The 20830-nt window shown below is 30.7% G+C and overlaps 2 protein-coding genes and 1 long non-coding RNA gene across 3 annotated transcripts; 1 reads left to right on the forward strand and 2 right to left on the reverse strand.

The window, feature by feature from the left end:
* The first annotated feature begins 2436 nt into the window (after positions 1-2436).
* On the forward strand, positions 2437-16822 carry LOC114126590 (sine oculis-binding protein homolog). Its single transcript, XM_027990568.2, has 4 exons — positions 2437-3003; positions 12366-12555; positions 15573-15810; positions 15902-16822. The coding sequence occupies exons 1-4, from the start codon at positions 2929-2931 to the stop codon at positions 16521-16523; spliced, it is 1125 nt and encodes a 374-aa protein (XP_027846369.2). The 5' UTR covers positions 2437-2928; the 3' UTR covers positions 16524-16822.
* On the reverse strand, positions 9817-11712 carry LOC126549315 (uncharacterized). Its single transcript, XR_007603459.1, has 3 exons — positions 11622-11712; positions 11439-11548; positions 9817-10199 (listed from the first exon to the last, which is right to left on the reverse strand). It is a non-coding gene; the product is annotated as an uncharacterized LOC126549315 (long non-coding RNA).
* On the reverse strand, positions 16527-20650 carry LOC114126591 (hsp90 co-chaperone Cdc37). Its single transcript, XM_027990569.2, has 7 exons — positions 20437-20650; positions 20240-20373; positions 20026-20179; positions 17679-17957; positions 17500-17615; positions 17033-17222; positions 16527-16971 (listed from the first exon to the last, which is right to left on the reverse strand). Exons 1-7 carry the CDS (start codon positions 20467-20469, stop codon positions 16765-16767), a joined length of 1113 nt encoding a protein of 370 aa, XP_027846370.2. The 5' UTR covers positions 20470-20650; the 3' UTR covers positions 16527-16764.
* Between the last annotated feature and the right edge of the window lie 180 nt (positions 20651-20830).

The raw sequence follows: 20830 nt of genomic DNA on the forward strand, positions 1-20830 counted from the left end.
ATCGTGCACATACCTTATTAACTTAACATTGAAAACAGTGCATCAAATCGAATTACTTTAAAATACTTAAAAATCTATATGACTATTGACTATCTCTATGTTATATAAAATCTAAAAATCATTCATCAAAGCTCAGACTAAAACGCTAAACCTAAAGTCTTAATTTGGAACAGTGGTTCTCTTAATGCTATCAAAATGAAGAGAAATTTAGATAAGGCATTTTTTAAAAATTGGCTCGTTTGGAAATTTTATATTTCTAAAAACAGGAATCAAATATTATTTTGTTTATTAAATAATATATACGTACATGGTCAACATCAGTTGTAACAAAAAATAAAATAAGTACGAAACTTATCTGCTATAAAAAAAAAATCAAAAGCATTTTCGACTGATTTTTGTAAAATTAAGCGCACTACTTTTATTACTTGGTTTTTTTTCACTTCGGCTTATAAATAGTGAATAGGTACATAAGTACATTGCGAGTTTTGGCTTACGGGAGAACAATGGGATTTTTTTAAATTAATTATTATTACCATTGATTAAATAAAATAAAATAGTCATTAAAATAGGTATATACATGGGCGCCCATAAGTAAAATTGGGGGGGGGGTGAAAATAAAAAATTCTCAAATGTAAAGACAATAATTATATTATGGTACTATTTATTGAGTTACAAGTTTTTAATATTTTTTGTCCAGGGGGGGGCAAGTGCCCTATCTTGCCCCTCTCAATGGGCGCCCATGGGTATATAATGTTTGACCTGTGAGCGTCACATTTTGTAAGATCAAAATAGGTAACTGCAGCGTTAAGAATCCGCACGAGATTTAAACTTGACGTAATTAAAAAAAGTGAAAAGTTCACAGGATTTGATATTATTCGTAGCAACGCTGTACGCTGCAGCAGGAATTGCAAGACCGACTATATAGGCGCATATGTGTAACAATCGCATATAATGCCTGATCTATCAGCGACACTATCATCAGGGCCGGCCTTAGAGGTGGTCCAACAAAGCGCCTTCAGAGTTCAGATATTAGTTTTTGTTTAATAATTCGAGTAAAATTATCAACAACAATGTATGGAAAAAATTAAAAATTATCTCGAGGAAAACCGCAGCTCTTACAGACCTAACCTATGTATTTAACCTGAAATAGAGAGGGCGCATAGTTCCCCATGACCGGCCCTAGCTATCATCGTAGTATAGTCAGCGCCCGGCAGAAGGGCAGGACAGAAGTGGTAACTGCCAAGGGCTCCGCGCCTTTCATGACATTTAATGCTTTGTAAGCCTATGATTTTGTTTTTCAAATTAAAAAAATAAAGTCCCATCTGCAAACAGCTAGTGGATTTTTGATGAAATGCACGTACAAAAATTTAATTAATATATATATTATTATACCTATATTATGAATAATTTGATTTTAGTTTATGAACCTGAACATTTAATTTGTATTTAGTTTATTTTAATATGAAAAATGTATCTAATAGACTATACAGAGTACCTATATAGGCAAAATAATATTTGTAGTTTAATGTTTTAAAAAATAAATACAATATATTGAAAAATGTACCTATATGTTTAATACACTGTTTAGTTGTGTAGGTACGTAAAAAAAAAACATTTTTTAGGTATAAGTTATATAAAATAGAAAAAAAAATGTCATACAAGTATAAGCACTAGGACGTGCCAAGAAAAATTTCTGAGGCCCATGAAAGAATTTACCCCTGGCCTCGCAAAACCTCCCGCCGGCGATGAGTAGGTATATAGATGGTGCAGATTTCGTGACATATACGACGATTCATCGCTGCACTATAATCACACGAACCGCTTGATGGACATTCGGCTAAGGTAAAACATCAACACTCGTAAATCATACACCGAACGTTTGCCCCTGCACAGTGGCGGATCTAGGATTTTCTCATAGGGGGGGGGGAGGGATATAAAATATTTTCGTACATGACATGTACATAGGTACATGTATATAAGCTTTATTCTACTAAATTTACAAAACAAGATTTAATTTCCACGGCCTCGGGGGGGGGGGGTATTTGTCCCCCATATCCCCCCGTAGATCCGCCACTGCGGCCCTGCAGCGTGCGTAACCGAGGGCCCGCAGACCCCGCGTGCGTGTGGGGGGGGGCACGGTAATTTGGGGCGATCGGTATTTGGAGCCCGGTTTTTATTTTTGCGGGGGGACCCAAATGGTTTTGTCACGTCACCCGCGGTTTTTCCGCCGTTCCGCGCAAAGGAATTATCTTTTCTGACCGCCATCGCGCGCTATATACTATAACGATGATATTATTATATTAATACGACGACCATCTCGACGTATATTTTATCCCACTCGCCGACCGTCGACGGTTTCGAAACCGAGGCCGACCCACCCCGGCTCAGCCCGGTGAACGCCTATTTATAAGTCGGTTAAGCCTCGAAAGTCCGCGCGTACACGCACTATTACGCGCCCGAACGCCACGCGACGCGCGCCTGTTTCTCGACGTTATTATATTATATTATATACGCTGTCGAGCGCGCGGCGACGGTCACATTATATCGTGTACGACCATCACGTCGTTATAAGCTACGACGGCCGTGGCGCGTTTTCGCACTGCCGAGTGAGTCTCGTCCCTCGGTGCCCGTCACACGCCGTCCTTCGATATAAACGCCGCCGCAGTCGTCCAAAACCGCACATTTTCAAAAACGACGTTATGCAATTATATTATATTTTTTAATCGAATCCATTAAACATTAATATTTCGTGTGTATGTAAATGTAATGTAAATATTTTCGTGTTTAAGAGTTTGTCAGTATAGTGCGCGTGTACGAATATATACATAGAGAGAGATTACGGCGCCTCGACTCGCGCTAGTCTATACCTGCACAGTCGTAATAAAATAATCGATCGACCGAATTGATATTATAGCATTATTGTGAGAGATGAACAGAAACGTTCGAAAGGATTCGGACTCCAAAGGGTTGGTGAAAAACGAAACTCCGGACGAAGAGATCAAAGTACGTAACCCATACATTTATAATAATAATAATAATAATACATCGTATTATCGTGTGAATGTGACCAAAATAACTTTTTTAATTTTTTGTACGCGCGCGAGTTTATGTAACTTTCGCAGGTGCGAGCGGGTACATAGATGAGTATATTATTGAACAATGTATAATATTATGTATTATGCAAATATACAGTTATTGTACTTAACTGCACTGCTGTGTATATATATGCATAGAAACTGGCAACTGCGCTATAAGTATATATGAAATCGTGCATTTCGCGGATATTGCACTATTGCGTGGTGCAATAAACAAATTGCACAAACATAGTTTTACGAAACGTTCGCATATATACCCGTGAGTTGTGTAGGTATAAAGAAGATATGATATATATATATAAAAGCAGTGAGTATATAACACAGACTTCCCCGTCATCTATAATAGTATATAGTTAGGTAACGCGTGTGCATATGTATAATATAGTGCCAACGATATAATTTAGTATTTATACCGATGTCGCGTGTCGTCTTCTTTTCTACGAGTAGGTACTAATAACGATAGGTATATACGTCAACGATTTTACGTTTTACACTTTCGTGTCATTACGCTCGAATTGTATATTATACATGATATTTACTGCGATAGAAAACTATTAAAACATAATGAAAAATAAACGCACAATATTGTTTATATTTGATTTTAATCGCATATTGATATGCCCCTATTTTAAAATGTAATTTTTTAATCTGTGGTGCCTAAAATGTAATACTAAATAATTGTTATAATCATTGAAAATTTAATTTATAAACCTTCCGTTTACAATTTAATATAGTGATATAATTGTTTTAATTTTTGAACATACCCTTGACCTTAATTCATATTCATCGATACGACTTTTTTTTTTCTAACATATGATCCCATACAGCAGCGCATATGTCTTAGTGCAACACGTGGACAGTATATAGTCTAGTGTGAAACACTAACTACAAACAAATTATAAATAGAGCTTTGAAGTTGCACACTATAATAGTATTACATTGCCTAACCGAACGTCTTAAAATTACTGTAAATCCAATGAGAAGTAAATCCTAAAAATAGACAAATCTGTGTTCAATATACTAATGCCAATTTATACACTTCGCGTAGGTATATATAATGCATAAAATATTATAGTATAAAATCATTTGAAACTTCACATCATTTTTAATATTATATATAATTGATTACTGTTGAAATACACGAAAATATCCAGAGTTTAGGTAATAACCTATTCTTTATATTTTACTTAGCTGTATATTATATTTAGTGAAAAAGGGGTAACATTATAATATACTTCATTAGATTTATTTCCATATCCTTAGATTTACTATTTTTTTTTTATTTTAAACAATAACGAAACATTTTCACAAAACTTTTAAACAGTAGGTTTGCGACTGAAATGTCTAAGCTAACAAAATTTGGTAAACGATAAGTCGTAGGCCACAATATGGAAAATTAGTTTTTTTGCGATTAGACTATAGGCTCTTTGGAGTAGCCCGTTTGCAAACTACTTATTATTTTTCCAAACAACCTGCTGTTTTTCAGGCTCATTGCATATACAGACTAACAGCAGGTCTTTTAAGAACTACAATCATTTTATGCGGTAATAACCATTTTAAGTATTTTATTTTAAGGCGGTTGTTTATAATAACGCACTACATTATTTTTCCAGCAAGTGCATCTATTTGTTTTGCACGATATTTTTCATATGTAAACTGAACTATTATAGTATTATTGATAGGTACATTATTTTTTTTGTCTACAACTTGCCAGTATTATATTTTGAATGTCTAATACTCGAATGGCCCAAGATCTAATTTTTATAAAATAAAATAGGTAATCAAAATGGTTATTGCTATAGTTCTTAAAAGTCCTAACTGCTGTTAGTCTGTATGAAATAAGCCTGAAAAACAGCAAGCTGCTCAGAAAAATAATAAGTATAGTTCGCGAACGAGCTACTTCATTATAAAAAGCCGTCTTTTCGCACAAAAAAACTATAATATAGTCTAAGGGCTACGACAGATATATTTAAAATTTAAATCAACTTTTCACGAGATGTTATTGTTATGTCCTATGACCTATAACTTATGATTATGGTGAGAACTATTAGTTTGGCCTAAACATAGGTATTATAATTGCAATATGTTTATTAGGTACCCAGATGTAAGACCTATATAATATGATAATAAAAATAACAATAAAATATTAAATTTGCATTAGCCGAAACAAAATTTGTATGTAAATTAACACTTAGGGATTAATTTTTTTAATTGAAAAGTAGGCTGTAACTCGTTTGAGAGCTCAAGGATATGAATGATATGATGTATACAATTTGGCGCCAATTCGTTAAAAACTGTGGAATTGTTTAAGGAACTTCAAATAAGTGTCTTTGATTTTATTTAAATAATAATAAATAATCAATAAAATAAAATTTGAATGAAGATATAAATTGAATGAAATCAGTTATATAAGTATTTTAGATTAAAATTTTTAGAGGAAACATAAATGTATTGGTTTTAAATAGTGTCAATGGAGCTGCTTTAGTCTTAAGCTTCATGTTATTTCTAATAGCAAATTGAATCTAGTCCGTACTTCAGGAGTTCATAAATAAAAAATTCCCAATATTTTTCAAGATAATTTATATTGCTACCGACATTTATTGCTATTCGTTATACGATATTAACTTAAAAACTAACAAGTAGTAATATTCTAAGAAAAATATATATATTTTTGGCCAAAATTGATTTAAATAAATCGCACCATTATTAATATTAATTGTTGTAATAGCAATATAAATAATAAATATACAAAAAAAACAACATTAAAAACATTAGAAATATAGGTTCTGCTAACTGACTTTGCTTTAAGGTATATTTTTTCATTGTATATATTTGTATACAATGATCTTAAATACAAATGTAATCCATTACAGTGACCTACTCGATTATGAAATACATTCTATACGCTTTTTTTTCGGAAATAATTAAAAAATAAAAATACTCAACACGATAATTATTAATTAGTTATAATTACTAACAGAAAACAGTGAATAATTCACAAAAATATTTTGAACTAAATGTAGTACAAAATATGATACGACTGTCATTCGTCAGCTGTCACTGTAGAGTGTAGAGTGTAGAATTCAATGAGGCCTGGGATATAAAAAATAAAAAAAGAATATCTATTTATAGGACTATCAATAGGTACCGATATCAAAACATCGAAATAATTTTTAATTTTAACGTAACAAAAATTCTTAATAACCAACAACTAATAATTTATCTTTTGCTGTTATATATATATAATGGATAGAGCTAGGATGTTAATGACTTGCATTTTTTTCTTTTGATTCTACTCAATATTGTCAATTGTCTTAGCTAAAAATTTGTTTATGCTTCCAGGTTTCCTTAATATAGAATATACTATTTTTTTTTGCATTTTTAGCAATAAATGAATTTTTTTACATTTTGATGTCATCTTTTCACATTTTAAGTCATTTTTTGTAATTTTGTATAATGTGGGGGACATTATTCTCAAATTTAAGATTTTTAAGAAAATTTGTATAATATTCAAAAAAATAATTGTATTGTTATTATTGCGAGGTTTTTGTTGTGATTAAATTTATAGCGTACAGATGAGATTTTAATTTGTATTAACTGACAGACGTCGTCGTATTTTGTTTGAAAACATCGGACACATTTTAACCGCACAGTAAAACAGAAGGTGTAAAATAACAAAATTCTTGTTTTTATTCAGAAAAAATTTTTTATACTGTAAATTAAACTTAAAATTTAAATGTTAACTATATAGCTATTGTAAATATTTTAAATTACTCTGACTCGCATTATATATTAATAATTATTGTTTTTTAAGTATAAGTTGCTTTCACTTTTTTAAGTAGATATATTTGGTTATTTTTTTTAAGAGCATTTTTGCATTTTTTTCCTCTAATAATAAATCATAAATAATAATTAAATGAAGTAAAATATCATATCGGGGATTGATATTCTCCAGGAAAGACATAGCCGTTCTGAGCACCACATTCTATTTGCGTCCATATGACTCTGTTTTGTATATGTATACTGAATATACTCGGTAAAACAATAATTATAATGGTTCGACATCTGAATTTTTAGGAACACGTGTTTTTCATTTATCGATCAAAACTAAAATTCTAGATTATTATAATATACCTCTGCATTATAGGTCCAAATCGTTTTAGCATACTGCGTAAGTCAGTTTTTCCTATAGTTCCCTATAGTTTATGATTATTTCATACGACACAATCTACTGTCGCATAAAAGTCGCGCAGGAAGATCCTGCAGCAGTATGCGTATTCGGTAGGTACTGTATAATATACGCGTCACGAGCACTTATTACGTAGACAATATTCAACACGATATAATATATTGCCTTCAGCCATCATGCTAACTGTTCGGATTTTCCCGCGTTTTTCCCCCTCGTCGCGTCATCGCGCGTACATACGACGCGAAGATTGTAAAGTTGATCGAAAGACGACGGCAGCGTCCCGAGCAATAGATCGCGTGAACACACATATATATATATATATATAAATACTCGTATATATATATATATGCATATCGGATTTCTTTCTTTGGCTCGCTCGATACACAGGACGATGGTGGAACGTGACGCGGCGGAGGTGAGGGGCTTAAAGGCGTGCAAACTGACACTGCTATCGAGTTACCGGCACGACCGTCCGTCCGTTCGCCACACTTTTCCGTCTGCTTTATAATATTATATATACGCATAGCTGTGCTGCACCGTCACGACGGCTATCCCGTCGCTATATTATGTCCTTTCTTGACGCCGTCGGAGGCAGTGACGAGTCGAGGAAAGTGCCTATTATAATATTATTATGCTGCAGATATTATTATTTGCGAAGGGTGTCCGGGTATAAAATCGCTCGGGTGATCGAGGACGGCATGAATTTATCTGGAAGCGCGACGGCGGCGACGACGATGACGGCACGGAACGATAATGCCGACGTATACGCACGTCTTGCCCCTATATTATGTAGGTGTAATAGGTGCAGTATATTGTTGGATGGATGACGAGATTCGTAAAATAATACCACAAAGATGTGACCATATATTTTCTTCGAACTTCGCGCTAGCCCATGACACAAACAAGTTAGTTACTGCGATATCTTCAAAATCCGAATTGTAGATATATTGTAATACGTGTAACATATAACATAGACACCGCAATGGTAACATGACTTTTTTATGGAGTAAAATCGGTGAGAGAAAACATGACTCATCCTTATATGTATAAAAATGTTTTAAGACAGATATATTTAAAATGTGACCCGAAAAAAGGGTGATTAATGTTTGGAAAAATAATTTTCAGTGGAACTTGAGCCATCCAATAATAAAGGCCTACACCTGTTTTCTATGAAACCTATACTTTATGATGTTACAATTTATTTCAAAATAATAAACTACAATATATCATTATATGTATTCAATAAAACTCAATTTTCTTTTCGTTTTTGATAATAATTACTAATTAGTCTATTTTACCTAACCTCTTCAGCAGTAATACGTACCTATAGGAATTTTCAATACTGTGTTTTTCTATCATCGTGTAGATCAGACTTAATAAGTAACGGTCAGATCGATGATTAGATTTATATATTGTACTATACATAGATTTAAATATAAAGTAACTGTATATTTAACTCTTAAAAAGCTTAAACTTTAAAGTTATAATATGGGGAAAAATATTAAATTAAATAAAAAGAAGTTTTTTATATGAGAAGACGAGAAGTCATTCTATTGTGTGGCAAATTTCGAGTAAAACTTGCCATTTAGTAGGTCACTGTAATAAATGTATTAAATTTTAATTCGATAATAAGTGATTTCATAGTCACATACAATTGCAGCAACAATAGTACCTACCAAGGTATTTAAACATTTAATATCATCCAACTATACGACATAAAATTATCTAATATTTTCACCTAAAAATTAAAATCACAATAAAAACTTATGTATACTGTAGGTTATAATAACTCAAAACGTATTTTCATGTCAAAATATACAATTATTGGTCGTAAAATCATATCATATTGAATATTTGAAACATTTCGCGTGTAATATATTAATATAATATAGTATAACAAATTTTTTGAATTATAATTTTTTGTTGGAATTTTGGAAGTTTACCAAAAAATCATAATTTATTGCATATGATATGTATTATACTGTATAAAAATGTAATTACGTTTTACATACAAACATTATATTATTATAAGTTAGAAAGAGTTGTAAACCTATACTTAATTTGTTTCAAACAATATCGTTAATTAACCGCATTTGCATCATTAAAACAAATAAAATATTTAAAATATTTAAATACTTATTTAAGTTTATATACCTTACTACACATTATTTATAAAAAATAGCCAAATGGGTTTATAGTTATACATTAGTATCTTAATAATTTATGTTCAGATATAAGATATACCTAACTGCAATTCAGTGGGAAAGATAATACAGGTAAGGTTCATGTAATTACCTACTTCTATGTATTTACTGCAGATGCTGCTTCCTTCCGAATTTGATTTCAACGCGTAGATGTAAACATTTTTGATGAGAGATACTGGACAACACAATCGTAATTGCTAGTCATTAAAATATATAATAATGCATGAAGTCGTGTTAATACCTATAATAAATATTATGAATATTATACCATATAGTCATAAATATTAATAGTTAATACCATTAGTCGGGTAACGAAGAACTCAATTTTGGCACTCGGTACATCAAATAAACGAGTTTTAATTATATATTATATATACGATATTGTGTACAATGTACATGCTATGTATATCGGACTCTCATATTTTCTAGCCAAATATAGAGTGTGTGGTGTGTGTGTGTGTGTGTGTGTGATTGATAAACGCATACCTACATATAATATACTGTTCTTATGTATATAATGTAATATGTACACCTATATATATATAGATGTACATGTACATCACATTATTGTGTCCTCACTTTAGGGTTTACAGTTACACATTATATTTCATTATTTCACCCGATATCCACACTATAGCTATCATTATCCGTTCTTTGTGCGTCACCCAATACCACCCGGGCGGCGACGTCGGCGGAGCACGGTATAAATGTCTGTGGAAAAACGAGAACAGCTTTTAATCAATCCATTTTTGTCTCTCCATAACTACACACACGCGTGATGCGTATTATTATTATTGTAATATATATACATACAAATTAATTTAGTATACCACTCAAATGTTATTTCAAGAATGCCAGACAGATTTATAATGCTAGTCTGCAGCGTGCGAACTGCAAGTGAATCATTTTATTATTCATATAGGTATTAGTGTAGCCGTGTAGGTTTACGCGTGCAACGACACTAAATTTTGGATGATTCAAAGTTTACTTTCAATTATAATACAAGCAAATACTTATATTATTAAAACATATAATACTGCGTGCAGGCAGGTTAAGTGAACTTTATGTAGTTTGTTGATAATTTATATAAGTAAATAGGTATACCTATACTCAACGAGTACGTCAAAGCTGTTAAAGTGTGGTCAAATTGCACTTGGATTAAAAAAAGGGAAATGATCGACTGCACTCTGGTTCAAAATTGTGTTTCGACAAAAATAGAATGTATTTGAAGCGGTTATAAAAATTTTCAGAACACACAATTTTCTTCGCGCTTATATATAGGTATAGGCTCTTTAGACTAAAGTCTGAAATGATTTTAATCATTAAGATAATAAAAAATGATTTTGTTTTTTTATTATAAATGTGACACATTTTTTTTTTAAACTATTTCATTATTTATTGCAACAACCTAACCATGGCTCGCGAAAATGTTCATATTGGCCACCCCTGCTACTTTATATATTATACCGCGGAGGCTGCTTTATTATGTACACGCTACACAACGCTTTAATATATTCGACCGATAAATTAGCACTTATTACATACGTATTAAAAATATATAGGAAAAGGGTTACCGTTCTTCCTCTCTAAAGTATAAACTATATAGATCCTATATTGGCTATATTCCATATTTCCATCAATAACCACCCTTAAGTTGAAAATCTAGGTATTTGTTTGATTACAGAATACAGATAATATATTTATATATACATAATATTACATAGTATTACACAAAAAAACAATTTATTATCATCACACCGATCAAAATCTATTATAGATATTTTACCAAATTTAAATTACAAGACGTTATCGACTAATATCCATGGTCAGTAAACATGGTTTGAGGAATTATAGTGATCGAATTATTCCTATTCTTACACTTTATTTTTTAACTATTATATTTCCAATATTATTTCTACATACTTAAACGCTTAGGTAGTAGGTACTTACTGAAACTGATAATCACCATTCAAGTCATTCAACTAATGAACCACGGCCAAAAAAAGTTTTCCGACTTAATCAACGTAATGAGCGTAGGCACCATCAACAAGCTATGATGACTGGAACAAATACATTTTTTTTAATTTACTATATAAAGTTTTACATTTCTAAAATGTTTTAGAATATACGTACATATAGTTATTAATTTAATTTTACATATATATATAGTATTGTAAAGCGTATCGTTTACATTATTCTGTAGACTTAATTTGTTTGATTGATACGCTGACAATTGACATACTGTCGCTGTAGTTGTGTATTCTGTTGTTTATTTGGGTTCACACTCTACACTCCCACGTGTGTCATCGTACTTTTATCATTTTTAAACTCAGAATAACAATGTTCGCACTCCAAAAATATCGCAGCCGCGCAGGTACTCTACAAAGTATACAACACGAAATGTGTTTAAGCTATAACAATTTTAAATCATAACAATACTGTGAACACTGTCTATAAGGAAAATATTAAATGTACGAATAAAATTCAATTAAACAAATCCTATTGGGAAAAATTTACAATAACTGTCCTACCATTTTAATAAAGTATCTATTCTGAATTCATCTAAAATTTAAATAATCTCAATATGATAAATTATAGATGACTATACTCGTATACTATTATGTTGTACCTACCAACTACGCAGTTTACTCGCGGATAGTTAACAACTATAATACTGCCAAGTGCCAATATTGAATTTATAATTATATATACACCTATACCGACATCAAATTGTTGTTATAATAAACTATAAATGTATAAATAGCCAATTAGGTACTAATAGAGTACTTAAAAATACATTTTTATTAATTTATTATACAAATTATATAATTACCTATATAGTATTTTACTCTACATTTAAAACGTTGTGTTTTGCAGGAGTACGTAAAAACCACAATGAACGAGATGCTCGGATGGTACGGATATGAAAAAATTAATTCCAAAGATTGTTCACTGCAAAGTATGAATTTAGTTAAGCTTAGAGAAAAATATAGAGGCCGCTCAAAAAGCACGGAACCAGAAACTTCGTCAGACGAATACAATAGTCCACAATCGCCAACAACGTCGAGTAATTTGATTTATTATATTATAGTTCATAATAATTTTATATTAATATATTTACACGATCTACTAATGACTAATGACTATAAAAGTTACATTTTAATCTAATGCATTAAAAAAATTAACAAAAATAAAAACAAATTATAAAACGCATTTTGCATTTTAATTTTATATTATATATCTGTTAAATAGAAAATAAAACTAATAAATACGCACCAAGAAATTAAGCTGTTTGTAAAGCTGTACCTAGATATTTGTTATGATTGCAATGTTAAAAATACTTTCTATGTAAGTTGACTGTTGACATGTCACCGGTTCGTTAACTAGCTGAAGGTAGTTAACTATGTATTGCGCTATATGTCTGTAGACGAAAAAAATAAATGGTCAAGCTAGTTAATTAATTATGGAATTATTTTTTAAATTTTATTATATTCAAAATTAAATTAAAAGGTGCGGAGAAACTCTACATTAAATTATTGAATGCTCACTATATCGGAATTAGGAAATAAAAGCAAGTGAAAAATGTATTTTAACTTTATATGTATAAAAGTTTTGTTTCAACATGGGCATGTAAATATGTAATAATAATATAATATAGCTCGGGCCCAACTATTTATAAAATTTCGGCTCCACAAACAAAATTATTTTAAAGGTTTGAAAAATGTTTTTCTCGCTAAACTTGAAATACCTATTATTGCTGTCTCAAAAAATGTATATAGATCAAAATTAATTCTACAACGCAAATAATAATAAAATAATAAAATACTTAAACTTAACTTTTTAATAATTAAAATCCTAACAATGTATATTCATTATGAAATATTTAGTTAAAACTTAACTTTTTTTCTGAACATTAACAACAATAGTTCATCACTCTTCAATTTGGCTTCAGAAAAGATATCTTCGTACTATTCTTGTAGTCTAACCATTAACCAGTAAATAAACTGTATAATGCTTTTGTACTATTTGACCATTTTAATATAGGTACCTAATATAGTATGGTCGTATGGATATAATTCAGCTACAATAATCAATAAGCATTAAACATATTTATTTTTATATGCTTGAATTTCTGAAGATGAAAAATATTTTAAAAGTTTTCAATACCTACATAATATAATATGATCCGTTCAACATCGGCTGAATGTCTGAATGTATAGCCTAGCAGTTATGATTCGTGCCACTGCAATAATGATTTCCAACATTAATTACACAAAAACATTTTCAATACCTACCTATATCCTTAGATTTTTTTTTAAATTGAACTTTTATTTAATTTTTGTTTCGTAGACCATAGTGTATGCACTTAATTAATTATAATGAGAACTATTACGATATTTGTAACATAACTACCTAAACAACCTAAACAATATGTCGTTTTAACTCAAAACTTATTTAAAAATACGAATTTATTGATAAAACTCAAACTCCATTAATTTGAGATTGATTCTCAAATTGGTTTATGATGGTTTTTGTAATAACTTATAAGTATAACCTGCAATCATATAAATATATAATTTATATTAATCATACAAAAAACTATGTGCGGAGGAGTCAGATGAACCAGATTTGAGTTGATATATTTCATTATTAATTATTATCATGTACAGACGAAGTAGAGTACAAAGGATTAGTGCTAGCTCGCACAGGAATAATATTATATGCCTATATACACTTGTATATTATGGGTAGGTATTATGGGAACGCATCTATGACATATATTTATACACATTACATGGTGTACAACATCTGTACAACTGTATAACTTATACAGTATAAGTGTATACAACTTAAACGCCATCAGTGTTGTAGTAAAAGACTGTGAGTTACACGCAGTTGTATTTCGTGTAGTTATTTTCGGTCTGACAGAGAATGTCCCAAGTCAGCGCATAATATAAGTATAATGTTAATGTGACGTGCGCGAGACGACTCCGACCGAGAACTAGCGCGTATATTACAATATATATTATAGTAATATACTGCCTTGCAGTGTTCGTATTATATTAAACACCGTGTGTGTATATACATATAATATACACTTTGGTACGATTTATATATACACATCCAATCGGCGACGGAGTCTAACACAAAGACCCAGCAGTGAAGTTGTCTCGTCGTAATACAATATCGTTCGGACATAAAAAGCGCTCTCGGATGTCTCATAATATAATGAAAATAAGGGTCATCTAGTCTCATCTTGGCGCGAGCCGAGTGCATACTACAGTACATCATATACTGCGCGTCCCGGGCGTGTGTATGATATACCTACCGATCCCACTGCTGATGCAACCTGTCATCCAGCCTCTACGACGGGGTAATAGGTAACCGTCACTTTCAGTTTACATAAATAAATCTATATATGCGTACATACAGTGGCGTAACTGAGGGCCCGCAGACCCCGCGTTGCAGGGGGGCCCAGGGTAATTTTGGATCTATGGTTGTAGGGTTATATTTGATATAACAATATATTAGGGGCCCATTTTTAACATTTTTTAATTTTACGGGGGGGGGGCAAATTTTTTTGTTACGCCACTATATACATGTTATATGTTTCTGGGTTAGTTACGAATTTCGGATAAAATGATACAGGTATATTATGTTAAATATATGTAGTGTTTTGTGTATACCAATTAATAGTCGACTGCGCCTACTACGATAATATAAATCACCATTCACCACAACTTTAAAATCCCGAATGTTTTCGAGGTATTTTTTATAGTATATATTATAAGCCCATGTAAATAATAAATAGAGGTACCTAATTTAAATTTAAATTATATAGAAAAGCTTATATTAACTAAATAGTGGGTATATAAAAATCTATGTCTGGTCCAAAATGACTAAAATGACTGTCCAGTCATAACTGGGACTATCCGTTGTAATATATTTACAGTGTTAATTATTGTGACCTGATACATTGTAGCAGTTCATTGTTATTCGTATTGCTTATTGAAATTTTATCAGCTTGAAAATCAGCAAATTCCAAGTTTTATTATAATATATTAATTCGATTGTTTATAATAGACTCACCAGTACAGCAAATGACATGCGGATGGTGTGACAAAACGCTAATAGCCAAAGCGTTTACATTCCGCACGGCAGACTCGGATAACGAAAAAGTATTTTGTTCCGAACAATGTTTCTCACACTACCGAAGGGCAAATTTCAAACGAAATAAAACATGCGACTGGTGTAGACATCTGAGACACACAGTTAACTGTGTTGATTTCCAAGACGGCGATCATCAGCTACAATTCTGCAGGTGACAAACGTAAAGAGTTTTTAATTTGATTCTATTTCAGACAAACCGCATAATAGTAAAATAATTGCAATCTCTGTATTCGTCTTCACAGCGATAAATGTCTGAACCAGTATAAGATGAACATCTTCTGCAAAGAAACTCAAGCCCAGCTAGAGTTACACCCTCACCTACAAAACACGTCGCTGCCAGAAAACCTTTGTAAAACCCTGGAGCCGAACTTGCCGCTCATTACACCCGATCTATGGCTACGCGATTGTCATTCACCGCCACTTCCAGACCGGTCACCATCTCCTCAAAGGCCTCATTCCCCTCCACTGCCTGGACCGGCAGTTCCTCAACTACGCATATCCAGTAAACTGTTTGACCGTCAAACCCGAAAACGTAAAAGAACCACAGTCGAAGATACTGTACCACCTGTATACCCAAAATTTCCACCACATGCGCCAGTTTACTGTACACCACCGATATGTAGGTCACCAGCATTCACACAGTCTCAGTCAACAAGTAGCAGCATACCAACAAATGCTGATCCAACACCTTCGCCACTTTACCCATTGAACTTGCCACCATCGCTACTACCACCACCTATGATATTAGTACCATATCCTATTATGTTACCAATACCAATACCTATTCCTATACCTATACCTTTACCATTTTTACAAAAAGAATGTGATAAAAGCAGTAATACGGAAAAAAATGAAAAAAATTGATAATTATGTACAATCACGATAAACAAATATTATTTTAAATAATATTATAAATATTATTATCATTATCATTATAAATACTTAACAAACAAAATTTGATTATAAAAAAAAATTAGTTTTACTATAATAATGCAACCAAAAGTATTTCATGTCTTGTATGTAAACAGATAAATTTAGAACCAGAAAAAATGTTATAATCTAATAATTATAAGTTAATCAATGTATAGGATAATATAAGATTATTTTATGAACTGTTTATCTCAGAATAAATATTTTCTTCTTGTGGTTTATCATCATCTTCAGCACTGCTCTTATCTTTATTGGCGTCAGGTACCCATAATCCAGAATCCACACAGCGCTTCATATAATAAGTTGCATCTTCTTGGTTCATGTTTTTAATTGTATCTTGCAATAACTGGATATCTTGTGATTCAAAACATTTTTTCAACTCCTAAAACAAATATTATACATACATTAATTATTAATAGATTGATTACTAATAGACTTCTTACATCTGGAAGACTCTCAAAAACTTCTACTGGATCAAGACCACCTGGTCCTAATCTTGCTTTTCGTTCTTCTTCTTCAATTTCAGCTTGAGCTATACGCAGTTTTTCCTCAGCCCTTTTTCGGATGCGATCTTTAAACATATTAAGCTCTTCATCGAAAGAATCTTTGTACTGTTTCTCAGCTAATTGTATTCTTAAAAAAATTAAATTGACTAGATTATGAATCAATACCAAAAATCAATATTAATTGTGTAATTTAACACATCTATTTATTGAATAATAGTGTGAATTTTTTAATTAACTATCATAGCAAGATAAGTGAAAAACTCAAATATAAAATTTATGAAATCATAAATAAAATTATTATAAAATGTTATATTACAATATATTTAATAATAAAATTTAAAAGCTCCTAAAAAATGCTAAAAATAAATTTAACAATATAGTAGATAATAAATTATGATAAATACCTTGAAAAAAATGAAGGTACACATGCTCTTGGATCAATATTAAGTTGTCTAGATAATTCCAAAATATATTGCATACAAATCGTTTGATGTGCTACATGTTCCATTAGATCTGATTTCTAAAAAATAAAAGTGTTACTATGAATTTATAATGTTAAGAATGATTTTCAAAAACAACTTACACCTTCCATTTGTAAATCAATACACCAAATAACCAAATAATTTGCGGTATCTTCACAAACAAGTTGAGGATTTTTTTGTAAATATTCCTGACTGTCTTTGTATTTTCTGAACATACCAAATACCTTCAATTTACTTTTATTTTCATTAATAAATGTTTCTAATCGCTTAGCTTTATCTTCTTCAGTCAAATTTTCTTCAGTTGGTGGAGGCTTGGGAGTATTCACAATCGTCTTTGTAAAACCTGGTTTACTAATAGTATCAACATTCCATGGCATTACCTAATTAAAATAATATATATTAGTAAAAAATGCTCTCATTTAATTTATTAAAGCCTTAAGGTTATTTTATGAGCTATTGGTTTAAAGTACAATTGGTGTTGAGATGGCTTTCTGAATTTTTGATTATGAAACCTATTCAGCTCTTAGATATAATATGTTTATATTATCTTCATTTAATTTTAATATTATTAAAGAATTATTTCAACAAGGTATTAATAATTTGACAAAATTATAAGCTTTATTTCAAATACTTATAAAAAATGATTGTCGCTTTATTCTATACTCTGGTCCACGAGAGATCAGTACCATCATGCGCATGCAGAAGACGGTGTGGGACACTATTTCCCCCACTATGTGCCGCTGTCGGTAGGCGGTTGAATGGGAGATGCGCAAAATCGAACAAGTTTTGGTCGAATAGCCGTACTGATCTCTAATGGGCTAGAGTATAATGATCATAATATTCTTATAACCTAGGCTCAGGTTTATATAAATATATAAAAATAAAAACAAAATATTGAACTAAGACAAAACCAGAGCATTTGCTTCATTGGGAGTTATGAACATATATTTTGAACAACAAGAAATTAAAAAAAAAAAATTGTTTAGCATAAAAGAAATATATATAAGGTAATAATAATGTACATTTATTATTTACATTATTATAAAAAATCAAACATTAAGCAAAGTTAATTAAAATTTAAACAAATCCACATGTTTTAAGAGGACACATTACCTACAAGTGTTGTCTCAGTCTTACAAACGTATAACATAATAAAAATTGTTTCATGCAGAGAAGGACCACATAGCCTGTAATCCAAGTTAAGCAATCAAATGTTTCCATTAGAAAGAGGAGATTTTGAACTGTGCAACATTGTTTATATTTTTTGATATCAGAACTACAAAAAAAGTTCTTCAAGTAAGAAAAACACAAAAATAATGAATTTTGAAATTATAAGAAATTTATTCGTATTAGTGATGAAACAATATTTCACAGCCAAGGATGGCTTATTAAAGAATACTAGGAGCAACTGCTCCTGTCCTGAAAATGGGGGAAAAAAATGTTTTTAGTTGATCAGGTTTAATCATAATTTAAAACAGAAGATTGATCATTCATGTTAAAAATAAATGCATATTCATCATAAATTATAAAAGTTAATGAACATTTTGACTAAAGAAGAACCCAAATATATTACATCGTTCCTGGTAAATTTAGTTGGTGAGTGGGTTGTTTTGAAACTTGCTCCTTGAGTTTTGAAGACAAACTGCCACTATTCATAAAATTCACCAATGTTTTCCTTTTTTTAGTATGGAAATTAGGTTGTTTATTTGGACTACAGCCCTAGTTGTTATTGCTGGTGTAAAACGGATTTTACTATATTGTATTTTTATAAGACAGACACGATACTTACGGATAAAGTGTACTCAAAAATGAAGAAAAGTTAAAATCAAATGAGTCTACTGTCTTAGAAATATACAGATATATTATTTTGACATAATATTAACACATTCATTATGGTGCTATTAACTTTAACCTAGTAAGTTGTAATATTATATTTTAAAGTATATCAAATTTGCAAAATTATTGGTAATAAATGCAATACCCATCAAAAAAAGAGATACTCTTCCAACAATACTAATCATGAAGCAGCTAAAAATTCAAAAAATATACAGATAATACAAGTTGTTATTCTAGGCTAAACTTAAAAAATATAATGGAATCTAAAACACAGTGAAATTAAATTTAGGAACCAGTAACTAAGCTTCAAGCATAAATACCACTTCTTTTCATCATTGAGTGGTCAGTTGATGATTAATCGATAATTCAACAATAATTAATAATAAGTAATAACAATTGTCAACTGATAACATTATCAAGTATAACAATAAAATAATTTTAGTCAATATAATGTAGAATACATAATCATCTGAATCTTATGAAATAGTATAGTTATAGTCTTATAGCTAGATAGATTAGAGTTAAAAGCCCCATATTTAAGCCAAAAATTAAATATATATATATGAAAATAAATGTAAAATATATTAGTAGTTATTTGTTATTTGTCAATACCTTTTCTTTAACTTTGAACTCTTCTTCTCTTTTTTTTAATTCTTCTTCTTCAACACTTAAAGCACTTAGTGCTTCCTCGAGTTCTTTTTTATTTTTTCCTTCTTGTTCAGCTGACAAAAGCTGATTTTTAGTTTCTTCATACTTTTCTTTAAAACTAAAACAATAATTTTTACAATTTACTATTATACTCTATTAAAGCAATGAAATATTTTACGTTTTTTTCTTGATTTCCAATTCTTGTTGTTCACGTTTTATTTCCTCCATACGTTCAATACGAGCCTGATGCCTCCAGCGAAATAAGGATGGTGTATCAATGTTAGGATGGGTTTCATCTTCATCGTCGGATACCTGTAATATAGGAACATTACACATAAAAACTATCCAAGTATTTAAAAAATAGGATAAACTTACTTCAATATTCTTCCACTTGCTATAATCAACCATTATAGATAATTTTTTACTATTAACTGTATCAAACTATCAAAGAACAAATTGTATAGATTATTTTGTAATATGCTGTACTATTTTAATCATTGAACATACTTCACTATCGAGAATAGAAAATAGTAAAACTTCTAAACAGTATTAACTGCGCAAAGGGTACAAGCACAATGCACAATATTATTCTGATTAGCGATTTCTGGAACATTCGTCGTTATCCATATCAACATCATGGATGAAAAAATGTAAATTTCCATAATAATACCACGGTAAGTTCATTCAGACATTATCATAAAAAAAAAAATTTAAAAAATATTAAAATAACATAAAGATAATAATTTGTTGGCCGTCTATAATATATTAA

This window comes from Aphis gossypii, chromosome 1, assembly GCF_020184175.1.
Source record: "Aphis gossypii isolate Hap1 chromosome 1, ASM2018417v2, whole genome shotgun sequence".
Taxonomy (NCBI): domain Eukaryota; kingdom Metazoa; phylum Arthropoda; class Insecta; order Hemiptera; family Aphididae; genus Aphis; species Aphis gossypii.

Bases quoted from the DNA above. Each gene is read 5' to 3' on its own strand.
- LOC114126590 (XM_027990568.2), top strand. From the start codon at position 2,929: ATGAACAGAAACGTTCGAAAGGATTCGGACTCCAAAGGGTTGGTGAAA. The intron at 12,556-15,572 runs GTAATTTGATTT...TGTTTATAATAG, and splicing joins ACAATCGCCAACAACGTCGA to ACTCACCAGTACAGCAAATG. The intron at 15,811-15,901 runs GTGACAAACGTA...TCGTCTTCACAG, and splicing joins CATCAGCTACAATTCTGCAG to CGATAAATGTCTGAACCAGT.
- LOC114126591 (XM_027990569.2), bottom strand. From the start codon at position 20,469: ATGGTTGATTATAGCAAGTGGAAGAATATTGAA. The intron at 20,180-20,239 runs GTAAAATATTTC...TTATTGTTTTAG, and splicing joins TTGGAAATCAAGAAAAAAAC to TTTTAAAGAAAAGTATGAAG. The intron at 17,958-20,025 runs GTATTGACAAAT...TATTTTAATTAG, and splicing joins AGTTCAAAGTTAAAGAAAAG to GTAATGCCATGGAATGTTGA.